Source organism: Opisthocomus hoazin, chromosome 7 (genome assembly GCF_030867145.1).
Source record: "Opisthocomus hoazin isolate bOpiHoa1 chromosome 7, bOpiHoa1.hap1, whole genome shotgun sequence".
NCBI classification, from domain to species: domain Eukaryota; kingdom Metazoa; phylum Chordata; class Aves; order Opisthocomiformes; family Opisthocomidae; genus Opisthocomus; species Opisthocomus hoazin.
The window spans coordinates 70,487,621-70,504,961 of NC_134420.1; the positions used below are offsets into that span (position 1 = coordinate 70,487,621).

Consider the following 17,341-nt stretch of genomic DNA (forward strand, 5'->3'; position numbering starts at 1 on the left):
ATTGAGGGAAGGTACTTCCAAGATCACCTGGCCCAATCCACACTCAGAGCAGGTATAACCCAGCTTGGATTATAACTATAAGCTTCAACTCTTGAAATATCGTGCTACAAATGGAAAACAGGAATGCTGATCTGGTCTCTCCCTCCACTTCAGAGAGCCTCCAGCTGGCATAATTACGTTTCTGCTGGCACACTGACACATAAAGTCTCAGAGATACTACAGCAAACAGAACTAGAGGAACGATCCCCACAGTCCTGCCACTTCTATACTAGTCCTAAAATGAGATAACTGCCTACGAGGCAAACCTTCTAAAATTTGCACTCATACTTCACTCAGTGACGTCTCATAACTGAAGCAGCAAAGAGGAGTGTCAGGCCCCTAAGCCCACTCTGAATTTGTTTGGAAGTTCTCCTTTAGTAGTATTGTACTGCATACATACACAGCAAAACATTGTCAGTGTCTTGCATGAGCTACAGGTAGGAAAATATTCATGTTTCCATCCACAGAAGCCTACATTTTTTGGTTGTATACACAGCCAGGAACCTATTTTGATCCTACAGGTTCACCTTTAACACAAAACATTCTGTAAGAAAGCAAAAAAAAAAAAAACAAACCAACAAATACAGCAAGCAAGCTGGCTGATGTTCTGAATAAAACGGGAGATACCACTGCAAGTTTTCAGTCAACCACTGAAACGGGCCCAGAGAGACTGTGAAGCCTCTGTCTTTGGAGGTTTTCAAGGCCCAGCTGGACAAATTCCTCAGCAGCTTTCCCCAAATTCAGTGCTGACCCTGTTTCAAGCAGGCAATTGGGACTGCATGACCTCCCAAAGTCCCTTCCAAACCAAATACGTGATATACTACTACATTGCATTAACTGAGTGACACATCTCCAGGTCTGCATTTCTGTTCTGGTACCATATTCTGCAGAACAATACAGAACTGCAAGACTTCAAGTGGGACAAACAGGATGTTACAAACACAAAAAGAGAATCGTAATGAGTCAGGGGAGGGAGGAACAGACACTTGTTGAAATACTGGTGGTCACCACTCTCTTCTGTCTTAATACAAAAGTCAAAAAAGAACTGCCAAGCACTGGCACAGGTTGCCCAGAGGGGTTGGGCACTCTCAGTCCCTGAAGGTTTCAAGCCAGACTGGACAGCCCTGAGCAGCCTGGGTTGACCTCAGAGCTAGCCCTGCTTCGAGTAGGAGGTTGGACTACAGACCCCCCAAAGTCCTTTCCAAATCTGAACTGCCCTACAATCCTACGAAAAATATCCAAAGAGCTCAGCAGACTAGAATGTATGGACTTTCTAAATGGAGAAACTTGCAAAACACACGATTAGCTGGTTGAGTGTACAGCCACTGCGGCTTTTTCTTAATTCTTACTGCAGTTTATCTTATTTACGTGTTTGTGAAAGACCACTCCTGGAAGTCAGCGGACAGCCTTCCCCCACGCCAACGCACAGGCGCCAGCTGCAGCAGCAGCCCGACGTCCCAGACCGTATCCTCCACGGTTATGTCTGCTCTTTACGAGCGGTCAAAAGCCATCAGCCTGCCTAGCCCACGGGATGGCAGATGGCAGCACAGACAGCTGACAACTGCTTTCTGCATGCAAAGCAAGCAGGGACCAGCTGGAAAAAGTCTCCCAAAGACAGAATGCAGCATCGCAACCGAACACCGATGTAGCTAATCTGACAGCACCTCTTCCCATTCTGCTTCTTTAATAGCCTCCTCTCCCCCCACCCCAGGTCACGCACCTTTTGCAAGAGATCATGAATTGCACTGGATTTTTCCTTTAACACCTCCACTACGGAACGGGCCTCGTCTTCAGTGAAGATCATGTTCTTCATGGCCATTACAAAGTCTTTAAATTTCACTTCAGCATTCTCTGCAACACAGAAGGGAGGATATATTTACTTTGGACTCCACACAGAATTATTTGTTTTGCCTCGAAACAGCATGTGATGGGGTATCATTATGCATTATATTTAATTTTGGTCTGAAATGCCAAGAAGGTCATGAACATTCAGTAAAAATAACATATCTATGATTTAAATCTGATAACAATCTGCCAGCTGACAGTTTTGGGAAAAAAACCCACCACTTTGTTTGTACAGTTGGTAACATTTAGAGGGCTGCCAGCAAGAATACAAAGCATAACACAGATTTGGGGGAAAAAAATAGCATTCATGTGAAAACTTTAAGAGTCATTCCTAGTGTATTATGACAGGAATTCAAACCAAGCTCTCCATTTAAAGGACAGCTTGGCTCCACGAGCCACATGCAAATGGCAATGTAATGAATTTAAAAACTGGCACATTTCTGATTACAATACATGGAAACCAGAAAAATATTCCATCAGTCCAAGTCTGGATATGAACTGTTGCAGAAGGAGTTCAGCAGTAGGAAGATAAACCAGTAAGATCCCTCCTAATGGCTGGCTAAGTGTTGAAAAAGACACAAAGAAGGAAACACAATTCAGCTGGACTATGCTCCAACAGGAGCAAAACCCACTGTCCATATAAAACCCAGGCTGCACGTTCAATAGGTCATTAGGTGGCCCCCTCACTTCAGCAAAGGGAAGCACAAGACCAAGGCGTCCAGTATCTCTCAACCATTCACCAGCGCACAAAAGTGCCTGAAGGGATTGGAGGAAAACAGAGGAAAAGCTTAAAAGCAATGTTTCAGAAAGTGTCCCAAAGCTCACAGAGATGGGCCCAGGTTTCTCACCACAGGTGCTAAACATGCCCTTGAAACCAAGCCACACATCAAACCCAAACCTCTCCCAGCGTTTGAAAAACAAATGAGGAACAAAAAAGCGGTAGTGATACTAAGCCCCTAAGAGTAATTATGGAGCATAAAACCAAATCACTGAATAACAGAGTGCAAGGAGGTCTGGCGGAAGAGCCGAGAAATTCTAACACGCTCTCTCCTAGTCCTAAATCCAACTTCATCTTGGCCACAGACTTCACATCGCATCATCGCCATGCTGACATCATCAATGATGCTGTTACCAGGAATACGCCAAGATCCTGAGACCTCAAGTCCGGTTAGCCAGGAGCCTACAGCACCTTGGCCCGGACCATCCTGACCTCTGTGCTCCCTGAAGACGGCAAGACCTTGCCCTTGCATCCAAGAAGCTTACAATTAGAACAGGGGCAGATTTCTATATCGGGAGGGCAAATCCCAGCTGACACAGGAGAATTAGGAGCTCATACAGAAGGACAGAGCTTGCAAATGAAATGAGAAGGGACGGGTGCACGCGAGAGGCTTTGATGCTGCAGGGCAGTAACATCAGCCACTGAGCTAGAAGCACAAGGGAAGCCTCAGGCAAGTGGGAACCCAGTTCAGGTACAACAAGGAGTTGCCAGGAAGCTTTCAAGTGAGCATTTTAGAAGACAAGTTTAAAAAGAGAGGTTCCAAAGAGTGGGGTGAGTGAGCAGGTAGACAATGTTGGGGAGCCAGCCTTCTGCACAAGCCTGAGAGGGGAATCGCTGCTCAGTCTCTCGGCTTCTCCTCTCTGGCTGCCCACAGATGTGAGGGTCTCACCTCACGGCTGAAGAAGTTTGGCATGCTTTGACCAGATCAGCGGCCTATTTAGAGTTACAGAGTGGGACACAGTGCTCATGAATCACTCCAGGCCTCCGTGGGAGAGCATGAAGGAAGCTCCCCCACCCCAACCAACTCCAACTGCATCAAAAGGAAAATTCAAAGTCTTCCTGGAAACTGCCAGGCTACCTGCACTGGCAACTTCCTTCAGGCAGCTCCGTGTTGCAGCTCCTCCACTGGCAACTTCCTTCAGGTAGCTCTGTGTTGCACTCCGTGATACACGCCAGCTGGTCAGCCCCAGCTAGGTCCATGAACAGCCCTAGAGCATACTGGCTGCACTCCCAGTCTCAAGCAAACTCCAACAGCCCATCCTGAAAGCTCTTGGTTTAGCGTCCATCACTGTTAGGGATGCCTGACCTATCTGCTGTAAAACTAGCTCGCATGCGTCTGTGTGGCCTGTGATCACCCGTTCGCTCACTGCGAGGACACAAAAGCCTACAGTCAGCATCAAAACGATTCAGATGGCACAAAGCCCTTTCAACAGTGCCAAAGACAGGGGAGAAACGAGCACAGACAATAACAAGCAGTGTCCTGCAGCCACAAACATTCTCCTCGAATCACTTCTTCCTAGCAAATGAGAGAGGATCCCCCTCCCCACACATACCGCATGTTCTCCTCGTTCAGGTTTGCAAGCAGGCTACGCCAGAGACAAGACTCCATGATTGGTTTCTTACCTTTATCCGTTTCATTCTTCAGTTTCTTGCCACTGCTCTTCTGGATCCCCTCATTCACGTTGTGTTTTGCTACTTCAACCGCTTCCCGCTTTTCCAAGGTGCCAGCGTCAGAATTATCCATCAAAGGAATGTAAGTGGTTGCTTGAATAAGAGGTTCATCCACCAAAACTGCCATCAGAAGTCCAAAGGATGGGTTAAAGCTTTGTAACAATTAACATCAACGTTTTTAGAAAGGTGCACAACATATTAGAGAGTTGGATTAAAGCATCTCTAACCTCAACAGCTAGTTACACTCTCTATTTCTATTAATCCTTCACAGCTTAACTCATTAAAGCTTGTCAGGTAAGTTCATTAAATAAAGGTCTCTAATACACAGTAATTTAATAGCTTCAATTAAATTTCTATTTCCAAAGCTACCTTTTAGCATTTTAACAAGTAGCAGAGAAGAACCTTTAGATTTTGACTTTCATTTCACTTTGATGAGAAAGTTGCACACAGCACCAAGGAGACTGGTTTACTTGTGGCTGCGTACGAAATCACTCGGCATCCCTGAAGCGTGAGTACAGCAAAGCCTTTTGCCCCTGTTCTGCTAGGAGCTGGTGCCTTCCCGCCGGCATTTTCGCTCGGATTACATCACCGGGGACCTAAACCATCCAGGCAGAACAGGCAGCAGGGATGGCAATCAAGTTTCTTTCACTTGCAGACTCAGCCACACTTAGTGAAGATATCTCATCTGTCAGAGCTGGCTTTAGGCATCATTCGTATTCAGAGAGGTACCCAGAGGTACTGACCGACCTCGGGTCTCCTTTCACGCAGCCCTGGATAAATGTCATAAGGATCAGCCTCCGCTCAAAGAACTTCTCAGCCTGAGCTGCCGAGACAGAAGCAGGGGAGGGGAGAGGAAGAGCGACAGACCAAGGACAACGGATACGGCCAGCAGAGCTGGATTTGCTGTTTGCCCAGCTCCTGAGCTGCTGGTCCACACCGTCTGAAGTACGCAAGACGCAGTGGACAGAGCTGTGCCACAGCAGGAAAGCTCACCGAGCCAGCCAGGTCCATCAGCCCTGCAGCCTGACAACAGATGCCACACGGCAGACCAGAGAGAGGAGGAACTGGGTGGGATGCAAGGTTTCAGGCATCCGTGCAAGACAGATACACACTCCTGGCTGCCAGAGAGCCAGTTATAAAAACACTTTTGTATTCTGGCTGCTGTCAAGGAGCAGAATAGGCCAGATGGACCTTTTGTGTCACCTGCTAAGAGTCTTTCCACTTAACAGTCAGCAAACGCCTGCAGGTACACTGCAAGCTCAGAAGTGAGGAGAGCTCTCCTCTAGCAGAAACAACCACCACCTAAAGTAGTTACCATCCTCACCTTTTCCCCTTCTCCTTATTAACCTCCCCTCCTGAGTCTGTTCCCCTCCTTTCAAAGTCTATTGAATATCAGTGAAACATTTTGCAGCATCAGTAACATCCGAAACCCCCACAGTACTGTCTTGGCTAATCCGGATGCCCACTGCAGCTAATTTTTGCTCTGTCATTTTGGAGAGGTGGCTTTAAATGAAAACAGTTTGCATTCAAATAATGCATGAGCTATTCCCGTACAGCACTTACAGCTTAGCTTTAATACCGGCCGAGCTGATCCTGACACTTACTCGAGCATTAGCCACCTACAGACAAGCTTATGGTCCATAAGGTGGTCCTTCAAGAAAGGACCATGGATGCATTAGCAAAAGCACACGAACATCCACAAAAGGCAAATCACACACTAGGTTCCCCATCAGTAGGTTTCTTTCAGGAATAATTTAAAAGTTTTTCAGTTGTTATAACATACAGGAACCCTGCACCTCTTGGAACCCTACCCTGGTCTGACCAGGGCCCACAACTGATCTGGACCCTGGTGACCTGATTAAAGCACAAAGGAAACAGTGACTGACATTGTCTACTCCAGGAGCAGTCCCACCAGCCGCCAACTTCTTCATAGCTGTCCCAATGAGGAAGAGTTTTGAGAAGCTAACAAGGTGGCCTCACAGAACTTCACGGTCACACTCTTCCCAGAAGCCGCAGACACAAGGGCACTCATTGTAAAAAAAACAAACACGGGGCAGACTGAGCCAAGAGGAGACAAGAAACAGCATCTTGGCAGAGAACGAGGGATGACGAACAGCCATGGCCTTGACAGCAAAGATGAGCAGTTTATGTTAGAGCAACAGCTAGCTAACAAAAGGACAGTAAGAGAGGAACGCGGTCAAAGCAACTGGCTGAAAAACCGCAGTCTTGTTTGAGGCAGATGACTGCAGCAGTTCCAGACATCCCTCACTCGGAGCAACTCAGAGCCCGCTCAGCTTATGCTCTAAGCCAGCCTATTACTCCTCAATTCAAGCGTGGATGTCTGGATCCAAAAGAGCTCAGAAGGGTTCACATCATCCCACGTTCAGTGGTACCAGATGTCCATAAAATGTAACAGTATCTCAGGCTGAACAATCTTTCCTATCTGGAATTCCTGCTTTTTCAAACTGAAAGAACTATTCTTCTACAAGTTTCTTTTTCAAAGAAAGAGAAACTAAAGCATGGATGGCAAAGAGGTTTAACAGTCAGGTTTATCTGAACTAAGTCACACACTGTATTCTCACCATTATCAACTTTCTGCTTCTTTGCAGAGACTTTCTTCCTTCCTGACACATTTTCTTGCTTTATCTCCTGGTGGAGCAGCACTGGGTCTTGCTTTTTGGCAGGAGATACAACAGAATCAGTCTTAGTATCTTGGTCATCTGTAACAGAAAATTAAGACAATACGCTCTTCTGTACATTCTCATCATTACTTTTCAATCAGTAAATCTGTAACAACCACTGAAGCCCACTCCCAGAAAAAAGCACCTCATGTCTTTTAAATCAGAACATGAAGTTTGTCACGCGTATGTACACACTCACAACCACCTCCACTTCCCGTATCAGACAAGACCCCAAAGCAACAGTAAGGTTTAGCAGAGTCAAGAGCCACAGCACCTAGTCTTCTGACAGACAGGAACCTTCTCTTTAAGCAGAACATAGGCAATGCAAGAAACAGTTTAACAAATCCAATCCAGGTTTCACTGCAACCGAGCGGACAGCACGTGTTACCCACATTACTTTCTCATTTGCAAGAAGTATTTTCTACCCCCCGCCATGAACCCACTTCGGCACTTTAAACACACACCCCCAATAGCTACTGGGACTGTGAGAAGCAGAAAACAAGTGTTTCACATTAGGGAACTGTTCTTTTAAAAAAAAAAAAAAAGTTGTTTCTAGTGAGAAATTATTTCTCTTTTTGGACAGCCTGTGCTATACAATATTCTTGCCGGAGCTGACACGCACAGTATGGGGTCATGGTGTCAGCTCCTGTAATCACGCAGAAGAGTTAGTTGTGGCTGCCCTCAGAACAGCGCTTGCAGACCACATCTTAACCACGCCACAGAGATTTTTGGAGAACGCCCACAAACAAGATTTGATACTTTTTTTGTTGGTAGGGGGTGGGTCTTTTTTCTCCCCTTTTTTTTTTTTTGGACAAAGGAAAAAATCCACCACATCCAGCAGCAATGTCGTTCTTTCTCCTCACTCCCTGTAGCAAACCCGTTACGCCTGCATCTCCTTAGGGCAATCTGCAAATACTTCAGGTTTCGCTTATTTCTGAAACTGGGTATTTTTATTCTTTAACTTCTATTCATAGCCAGACAACCACACTGAGACATATCGACTTCTGCTGAGCATATTGTCGAGACAGTCCCAGGGGATTCTAGCTACAGTTTTCAGTCTGTTCTCAGTTGGATGCTTCAGGTGCAATAGCTGGACCAGCTTTCTTTTAGCATCAGTTCCATTCAATTACAGAGGTATAGCAGGTAGGAAGCAGCTGTCAGTGCTTCTTTCCACAAATCCGCCACCAAACACCTCTTCACACGTTAAGCCTGCACTTAAACATTGATTTATCTCGCTCACTCCGCTATGAGGTTTCCCTAGACGCCCTTCCTTATCAGAGCAACCGCTCACAGGACTCCGCTTTTTCAGTGCTTGACATCCGAACACACGCAGCAAACATCTAATGACCTCTTTCAGGTAATCAAAATTTTGACAGCTTGAGAACGAAGTAGCTGAATCACAGAGCAAAGCAGAGATACAAGCTGCTGTGTTTCCCTCAATAACCTTTAACAGAAGCAAGCAAGGACAGGAGGAAGAACACCAGAGCATTGCTGCCAGATATAAACAGGGAGAAAAAAGCAATAGCTCGTAAAAAGGAAAAGGTTAGAAGTGAGCTTTGCCCCACAGAGATCAGGCAGAACAGTTGTGAGAGAGACACTCTGTGGCCTTGCAAAAAGCAGAACACAGTTTTGGCGTTCTGTGCAAGAAGCATATGCAACATCAGATACCCATTCCATTTTTCTGCTTCTTCTGCCCAGGCTTCTTCTTAGATGCTGCTGATTCAGATGGTGGAGTGGGCTGTTTTGTAACAGGGACTGGTTCTACTTTCTTGCCTGAAGACTTGGATCCTTCCGACTCCTTAGTTACATGATCATCTTGAACCGCCTTATGCTTCTTCTTCTTCTTCTTCCGCTCTCTAACGCCAGTGGATGCTTCAGTCACGCTCAAGGGAACAGGAGCGACGTGCTCTTCATCCGTGCTCAGGGCATCAGAGAGCTTAAAGTCCCGAGGTGTGCTTTCCGAGTCAGACTCGGGGATGTTCCCGTTCTGAGCTTCTTTCTTCTTGTTCTTCTTCTTCTCCGTTTTCTTTTTATCAGTCTTGGTAGGTGGAAACTTTAGGTCCCTTTTCTGTTTCGCAAGGACTTCATCGTATAAAGTTTCTTTCATGAAAAGCCAGAAGAAGAGGAAGATGACTGTAATCACCACAGAAGGAATGAGGATGATAAAGTAGGTAGACTCATAAAACTCCATTGTGCTTTTTCTTAGCTTTATCAAAAGAAACCTATAGGGGGAAAAAAAAAAGGAAAAATTAGGTTTTGAACAGGTTTTTCTTCAACCTTATTTCCTCTACCAATCATAATAAAAAAAGAAGCCTTCTCACTATTTTAGAGAAGCCTTAAAATAGCTTTTAATAAAATTACCGAGTTATACCAATCACGGAGCAACTTCTGGAACCATTTACCATTTGCTTCAGAGTTGTTAACCTGGATAGGAAGGAACTGCAGTCTGCAAGACTGCTGATCTTGGAAGAGAGCAGCTCTCCTCTTCCCTTACTTCTCTTCATCTTCCTCACACTCCCTTCCCAAGCGAATTTCATACAGTGAAAGCTTTTGATTTCAGAAATACATGAGACAGCACTTTCAGAGGCTGTGAAACAAGGACCAGTACATGCAGAGCAACACTTTTTTTACCCCCCATAAATCAAACAACAGGAATTAAGATTTTTATCTTGGCGAGTGGGAGTTAAATTTCAACTTCAGCTTCCTTTTGTTCCCAGATTTGACAGCTTCAGACGTAGAATGAGGGGAAGAAAGGAAAGAGCCCTAAATTTTAGTCAACCATAAAGAATCAGGTATTTTCAAAACTGCTTTTTGAAGTCTAAACACAGCTTTAAACTCATGACAATTCCACACATTTCTAGGCAAACAGCAAGATCTGTTACTTATTTTGCACGTGTAACAGTACACAGCTTCCAGGGCACTAACAGACCAAATGACTCCAGGATGATTTGTTGAAAACACTGCTTACCCTCAGAGTACTATTACTCTTCTTTTTTTTTAAAGCAGGGACCATAATTAAAAAAAAAGTCAAGATGAAGCTAAAAACCTAATTTTGGGGCCAAGACAAGACCAATTTCACAACTGGTCACTATGAACAGACCTGGATTTTTGCAGGGAGAATTCAACTCCTCTCCACACTGTTTGTTCCAAGTAGGGGGGGATCACCCACCATTGAAAAAACACAGTCAAAACTAACTAAGCAAGTGCAACTCCTGAATCACTGACTCAGTTTAAAAACCACCATGGAAAGCACGTGCTTCAACTACATGTTCCTCTACACAAGATAAGACAGAATCACAGAATGGTCAGGGTTAGCAGGGACCTCTGGGTCACCCAGCCCAACCCCCTGCCCAAGCAGGGTCACCCAGAGCAGGCTGCACAGCACCGCGTCCAGGTGGGTCTTGAATATCTCCAGAGAAGGAGACTCCACAACCTCCCTGGGCAGCCTGGGCCAGGGCTCCATCACCCTCAGAGGGAAGTTCTTCCTCATCTTCAGCTGGAACTTCCCATGCTTCAGTTTGTGCCCATTGCCCCTTGTCCTGTCACTGGGCACCACTGAACATAGTCTGGCCCCATCTTCCTGACACCCACCCTGCAGATATTTATCAGGTCTCCTCTCAGCCTTCTCTTCTTCAGGCTGAAGAAGCCCAAACAAGACTCAACTGTCCCTCGGGAGACCTATTCCCTTGGGAATAAAAGGCAAGGGGTCTAACCCAGGTTGTGTCTCCTGCAATCTTTGTCACCTTCTCTGCAGCCACTGCCCAGCTGAAGCAGCCCCCAACACGTGCAAAGGTCCCCAACACCATCTGGGGAAGCTGGTACTGCTAGGGACTCAGGGCATGGTTACACAGCAGTCTGCCCTTCTGCTTCTCCCCAACCAGCCTGAGGACGAGAGCTTCACACAGGCTTAGACGTGAGATGACCCCAAACGCAGTAGGGAGAACTGCCCTGCACCTTCAGGCAATATTGCTTGGAGTGTTCCACTGCTGCTTAGAAAAAGAAAATGGATGTGCCTAAGGGCACAGGGAATAAAGTCCACGTAGAAATTGCATGCTGCAGGAAGAGGACAGGCTCTCCTTGCTTCTGGGCAGGCAGAGGATCATTCTTTAAATACCTGATAGTATTACATTTCAGGTTGGGTTATCTCAGCTCCCGGCTGTGCTGGGAGCTGCTATGGTAAGCTGGCTTGCCACCGTGCCGCACTGGTGAGGAGCCTGGTTTGGAGCCAGGCTCGAGCTGGAGGGAAGAGTTGTTCCATGTAACAGTTCCTGGACAGAAAGGAGTTTTTCCTTTAGTAGTAGAAAGTAGCTCCTCATCTTTCTTGAACTGGAGAGCCCAGTTCAAATACTTTGTTCCTGTGACAAAGTATTTGTACAACGCATTGAGTAGCGCAGAAGGCAAGGAGTGGGAACTCTAACATGACTATTAAGTTAGCCAAATAGAAGACTAACATTTCAATACACTAATTATTCATCAGTTGTCTTAACATGAAGTCTCCTCCCAGTTTGTATTTATTTTCTGTGTGCACACAGGTCACTGAAAAGGCTTGGGTCTAGAAATACACCCAGCACAGAAAGTTTCAGAAGGGCTGAGAGGGGTGGGAGGAAAAGCTTGTCTTTTGGGGGGAAAAAAGCACTGATGCTCAAAACCAAGCTGGAGGTCTCAAAATGATTCGTTATAGCTACTTCATAAAACCAGCTTCCTGCACCAAGTTATCTACTATTACTCATCTCTTCAAGGAAGCTGATCTTGAAAATTTGTCTCAGCCAAAGTCAATACCGAACGCTTATGGGAGAAGCTAATCCCCAAAGTAAATATGCAATTAAGCAGATTTTTCACAAGTGTAATTAAGCTGATCGTTACAATACATAACTGCAACAATTACAACAGCTAACCACCAAGAGCCCAGAGCAGCCCACTTCTGCCTTGCTGACACACAAGCCCCCAGCCAGCCACAAACCCACCCGATCGCTCAGCCAAGCCGGGACGATCCCAGCCTGCAGCCCTCCCTACACGTTCCCCAGCACCAGCTGCTCAGGTCCAATCCTGCGCTCTGCAAAACACACACTGGAAGGGCTCGAGACGCCAAAACGTCAGGAGGCACGGCGGTCAGCAAGGCAGGACCACGTATAAGCAGAAAATGATTGTTGCTTTGAGACCAGAGAGGCTAGACACATTTAAAAGCTTCAGCTGCTTCGAGAGGAGCCATAAATATATGATTACAACAGCTAGTCTGAGGGGGGAATAGGTACTGGACTAGATGAGGTCTAATCTCAGAGCTCTGCCAAGCCTCCATCCACCTCCCTGCTCCCCTCCACCTGCACAACGGGACCACCTGCACCCCACGCCAATCCAGAGCACATCAAGTTTCGGAGCCTTCCCCGACTCCATAGAATCACACAGAATCACAGAATAGTAGGGGTTGGAAGGGACCTCTGTGGGTCATCTGGTCCAACCCCCCTGCCGAAGCAGGGTCACCCAGAGCAGGCTGCACAGGACCTTGTCCAGGCGGGTCTTGAATATCTCCAGAGAAGGAGACTCCACAGCCTCCCTGGGCAGCCTGGGCCAGGGCTCCGTCACCCTCAGAGGGAAGAAGTTCTTCCTCATGTTCAGACGGAACTTCCTGTGCCTCAGTTTGTGCCCATTGCCCCTTGTCCATCACCGCTCCCGCCCTCCTCCCGCTCAGGGGTGAAGCGCAGCGTGAGCCAAGTGAACGCTTCCACGCCGACCGCCGCCATCAGAGGCACGCACATCGGATCGCTGGAAATTGCACATCGCAAATCCAGCTTTTCACATGGAAGCAGCGTTCAAAAAAAAAAAAATTTACACCAGGTAGAAGCCTCAGGATGTAGCTAGAATTGATTAAGCACAGCCAGGAACAGCAAAGAGCAGCTCTGCTCTGATGGCAATACGCTGATTGCCCATCTCAGCCCAGCATGTACAAGGGCATTTAAAAATCCCATCTAGAAGGACACCACCACTGCTGGCTCCTGTGCAGAATGACCGAGTAACACACTTCGCCACCCACCCCTTGTCCAGACATCTTTATAAAGCACCATCCTTCCCATGGGGTAAACAGGCCGTGGTTTGGCTCTCACAGTTTCCAGTTGTCCTCTGATAATCTACAATTACTAAAAAGGTTTCTCCATTCCCATTTATACTTCTGCATTATATTGACAAGGCATCTAGGAAAAAAACAGAAGCAATCCATAGGGAAAGAAAAATCCAACACTATACAAAAAGCATCGCGACTGAGAAGCTCCCTTTATTAAACCAGAAAAAAGCAAGCGCTACATTAAAACACCTTCACATCTCAGCTTCACTGCTCCTCAGGATTCTGTTTTACCATTCACAGAATCCCAGCATGGCAGGGGTTGGCAGGGCCCTCTGTGGGTCACCCAGCCCAACCCCCTGCCCAAGCAGGGTCACCCAGAGCAGGCTGCACAGCACCGCATCCAGGCGGGTCTGGAATATCTCCAGAGAAGGAGACTCCACAGCCTCCCTGGGCAGCCTGCAAATCGTCGCAGAGGAAGCCCAGCGGCTTGGGCCAGACGAGGTGACTAAACCCACATCTGCCACAGGTAAAATGTAAAATTAAATGAGATGTTTAGCCACTCCATGCCTACTCCTCATCCACACAGCGGGAGCAGCCAGCTCTCTGTGGCTCTGGTCACGAGTATATTGATTAACTAAAGCACTGCCGGGCTCAAGCTCGAGGAAGGAGGCCTGGCAGAAAAACCTCAAGGCAGTTCATTTAACATCAGCCTTGCTACAGCATAAGAAAAAACTGCGGAGTTTGAACTTGGCTTGGTTTAGTTTTGGATTTTTTTAAGCAGCCCTATATTTCGCTGAAAAAATAAAGACGTGTTCTTCACGCCCCAAGAGGAGCCAGAAGACAGCAGAGCTGCTGCGATGTGACACGCGGCAGAGGGCGAAAGCCGAGCTGTCAGAGCGGGCAGGGATTTCGGTCCATCAAACCTGCTCTGTGTTCCTTAACACCTGGCTAACCTCAGCAGGTGAGCAACGCTGGGAACAGAGGGAGCCCTTACAGCAACTCGGCGTCCTCCTCAGCCGTCCCAACTACACCCAAACACTGTTTTTAAGATGGGAAAGAAAGATATTACATGTAAATCTCACCTGCCACCTACGTAAGAAAAAGGCACAGCTCCCACTAAGATCACACACAGGTCACTTTGGAAATTGTACAACTTATAGGCACGCATGAAGCTTCCACAACCTGGAAGAGCTGAAGGTCTAAAGAGCCCTGCCAGTTCTGACCCAGATGGCAAAATATAACCTACTTCTTCACATTCTTTTTAAAACTTACTTTTATAGCTATATTTCCATGCTCTGTTTACAGAAGTCCTCTAAAAACCTAAGACTGGGGGGAAGCATAACAAGGAGCAGTTCAAGCTCTGAGTTTCTCTCATTTAAATGCTTGAAGCCCTGACAGCAGGGATTTACGCAGCGACAGAAGAAAGCTGCAGATGCTCGAAATTACAGACTGAGCCATTCACGTATTAAAGCTGCTCTTCCCTGGGAAGGAGACCCGCTCGAGTGAAGTTCAGCAGGGCTTGACACCCCCTACCAACTCCTAACAGCAAGAGGAGAATGAGACTTGTCAATAAATCTTGCTCTTCTTCACTTGATTACGCTGATACAATTAAGCCATTGGCAGAGCACAATCTCAGCGCTTCAAACACCCTCTAGGTAAATATTTCCCATTCCAAACATGCCGCTGTTTGTACCATCTGTTGGGCTCTGTCTGGTCTCAGTTGCTTGATGTTAGTTAACACAGACAAGCTATTTATTAAATTCCAGAAGGGAATAGCTTTGCTTCAACAACAGCTTTTACTTTCAGGGTTTGGTTTTTTTTTTTTGGTTTTTTTTTTTTTTTTTTAAACACAGCTGTAGAGCCAACACCGGCCAAGACGCAGCGGCGATGCCGGGAGCACAGTACGGCGACACGACGTTGCCGCCGCTATCGGGCAGGTGACCTTGCTCTCGCCCAAGCGCCGGCAGCGCTGAGCACCCAGGTACCTCCCGCAAGGGTTTGCCGGGAGCGCACCGGGGGTTTCCACCGCAGCCCAGCCGTCCCGGCGAGTTCACACAGGCCAAGGCAGGGCAGGGATTCACCGCGCGGCAGCTGACGCCCTGAAACCACCTGGGCTGGGGGATAAAACCCAGGATGGGAATTAGCATCAGTGAAAGTGGAACGAGCAACGCTGCTTTTATCCAGGGATAGAAGCACGCACACCGGTCGCTGGCACAGAGCAAGGAGCGGGCTGGAAAACCGCACTCTGCTCTCCCGAATACCCCAAAAGTGCACAGAGCCCATCACACCAACAACCCACAGGGGTTTCACCACAGCACAGCAACACTGATACTGTTCAGGACAGAAGTCTTGGGAAACCAAAACGTTGGAACAGGGTGCCCAGGGAGGCTGTGGAGTCTCCTTCTCTGGAGATACTCCAGACCCGCCTGGACACGGTGCTGTGCAGCCTGCTCTGGGTGACCCTGGTTCGGCAGGGGGGTGGACTGGGTGACCCACAGAGGTCCCTGCCAACCCCTGCCATTCTGGGATTCTTGCTGTGTTTGTGAGGCAATGTTATTTGGGATAAAAACCATCACCCATCAGGGCCAGAGGAAAGTGTCCTCAGCCACGCTGGACTCCAGAAATTGGAAGCTTTCCCTTAAAATCACTGACTTCTAACACACGTCTAGATAATATATCTACAAAGTCGGAAGATAACAACTTATCGTTACACTGCCTGCTTCCAAAGTGCCTGCAAAGGATCAAAGGCTTCTTCCTTCCTTCCAACGGGAGAGGGTGGGGGAGCACTCTGCCCCCGGCATTACTCAGCAAGGCTGCATCTTCCCATCGCTATTTCTAGGGAGTCCCTGAGGCTTCCCCAGCTCCTTCCTTCACGTGCTCGCATACCGACGTGCACTGCCCACACCACTGAACTACTCAAGAGGCATTTAAACACGTCAGCAGCAAGCTCGCAGGCTTTTGGGTAAGCGTTTCCCCTTCCCTGCTCCCCTTGCAAGCAGAGACCAGATCCAACATTCGCTCTTCCATCACCCCTAGCTTCTATGCACGGGGAACAGGGAAATCCTACTTCTCAAAACTCAAAGGATGAGGAAAGGACTGGAGCATCTCTCCTCCGAGGAGAGGCTGAGGGAGCTGGGCTTGTTCAGCCTGGAGAAGAGAAGGCTGAGAGGGGACCTCAGAAATGCCTACTAATATCTTTAGGGTGGGTGTCAGGAGGACGGGGCCAGACTCTTTCCAGTGGTGCCCAGCGACAGGACAAGGGGCAACGGGCACAAACTGAAGCAGAGGAAGTTCCAGCTGAACATGAGGAAGAACTTCTTCCCTCCAAGGGTCACAGAGCCCTGGCCCAGGCTGCCCAGGGAGGCTGTGGAGTCTCCTTCTCTGGAGATATTCAAGACCCACCTGGACAAGGTCCTCTGCAGCCTGCTCTGGGTGACCCTGCTTCGGCAGGGGGTTGGACTGGGTGACCCACAAAGGTCCCTTCCAAGCCCCACCATTCTGGGATTCTGTAAAAGAACAAATGCTCGCTGCATTTACTCACAGACTCTCCCGAAGGACCAAAGAGCAGCACAATCTGAGCTAAAGGTTCAACGCAGGCACTGATTTTCTCAGCTCGTGTTTTTGCTCGCACCCCAAGCGGGCAGCACAGCAGCTCCCAGATCCCCCGTCCCATCGGCTGCCTTCCCTCGTGCGCGTCCCACCGGCAGGCACAGCCCGACAGCAAACAGGGCTGCGCCAGGAGCCCGCGGCGGCCTGACCCCGGCTGCACAGCAGCTGCCCCGCAGACCTCTCCGTCGCTCCCCTTCTCAGCGGGGCGTCGGAGAGGAAAGACCACACAAGGCTCCTGGGTCAAGGGAAGGACAAGGAGAAATCACTCAGCAACTGCCATCGTGGCCAAAACAGACTCAGCTTGGGGAAATTAATTTACCACCAATCAAATCAGAGTAGGATAACGAGAAATAAAACTAAATCTTAAAAACACCTTCCCCCCAACCCTCCCTTCTTCCCAGGCTCAACTTCACTCCCAAATTCTCTCCCTCCTCCCCCGAAGCAGCACAGGGGGATGGGGAATGGGGCCACAGACAGTTCATCACATGTTCTCTCTGCTGCTCCTTCCTCCTCACACTCTTCTGCTCCAGCGTGGGGTCCCTCACACAGGAGACAGTCCTCCACCAAATGCTCCAGTGTGGGTCCTTCCCACAGGGTGCAGTCCCTCAGGAACAGGCTGCTCCAGCTTGGGTCCCCCATGGGGTCACAAGCCCTGCCAGCAAA

At 48.1% G+C, this 17,341-nt stretch overlaps 1 protein-coding gene across 12 annotated transcripts in view; it reads right to left on the reverse strand.

The window, feature by feature from the left end:
• KTN1 (kinectin 1) overlaps positions 1–17,341 on the reverse strand; it is a 93,705-nt gene that overhangs the window by 46,384 nt on the left and 29,980 nt on the right. For 11 of the 12 annotated variants that reach the window (XM_075427061.1, XM_075427055.1, XM_075427058.1 and 8 more), the window contains exons 2-5: positions 8,683–9,236; positions 6,916–7,053; positions 4,286–4,453; positions 1,760–1,890 (exon numbers count right to left, since the gene is read on the reverse strand). In XM_075427061.1, coding sequence (XP_075283176.1) covers positions 1,760–1,890; positions 4,286–4,453; positions 6,916–7,053; positions 8,683–9,205 — 960 coding nt within the window. In that variant the 5' untranslated portion in view covers positions 9,206–9,236. The remainder of the gene's footprint in view (positions 1–1,759; positions 1,891–4,285; positions 4,454–6,915; positions 7,054–8,682; positions 9,237–17,341) is intronic. The other variant, XM_075427059.1, reaches the window with a different exon arrangement.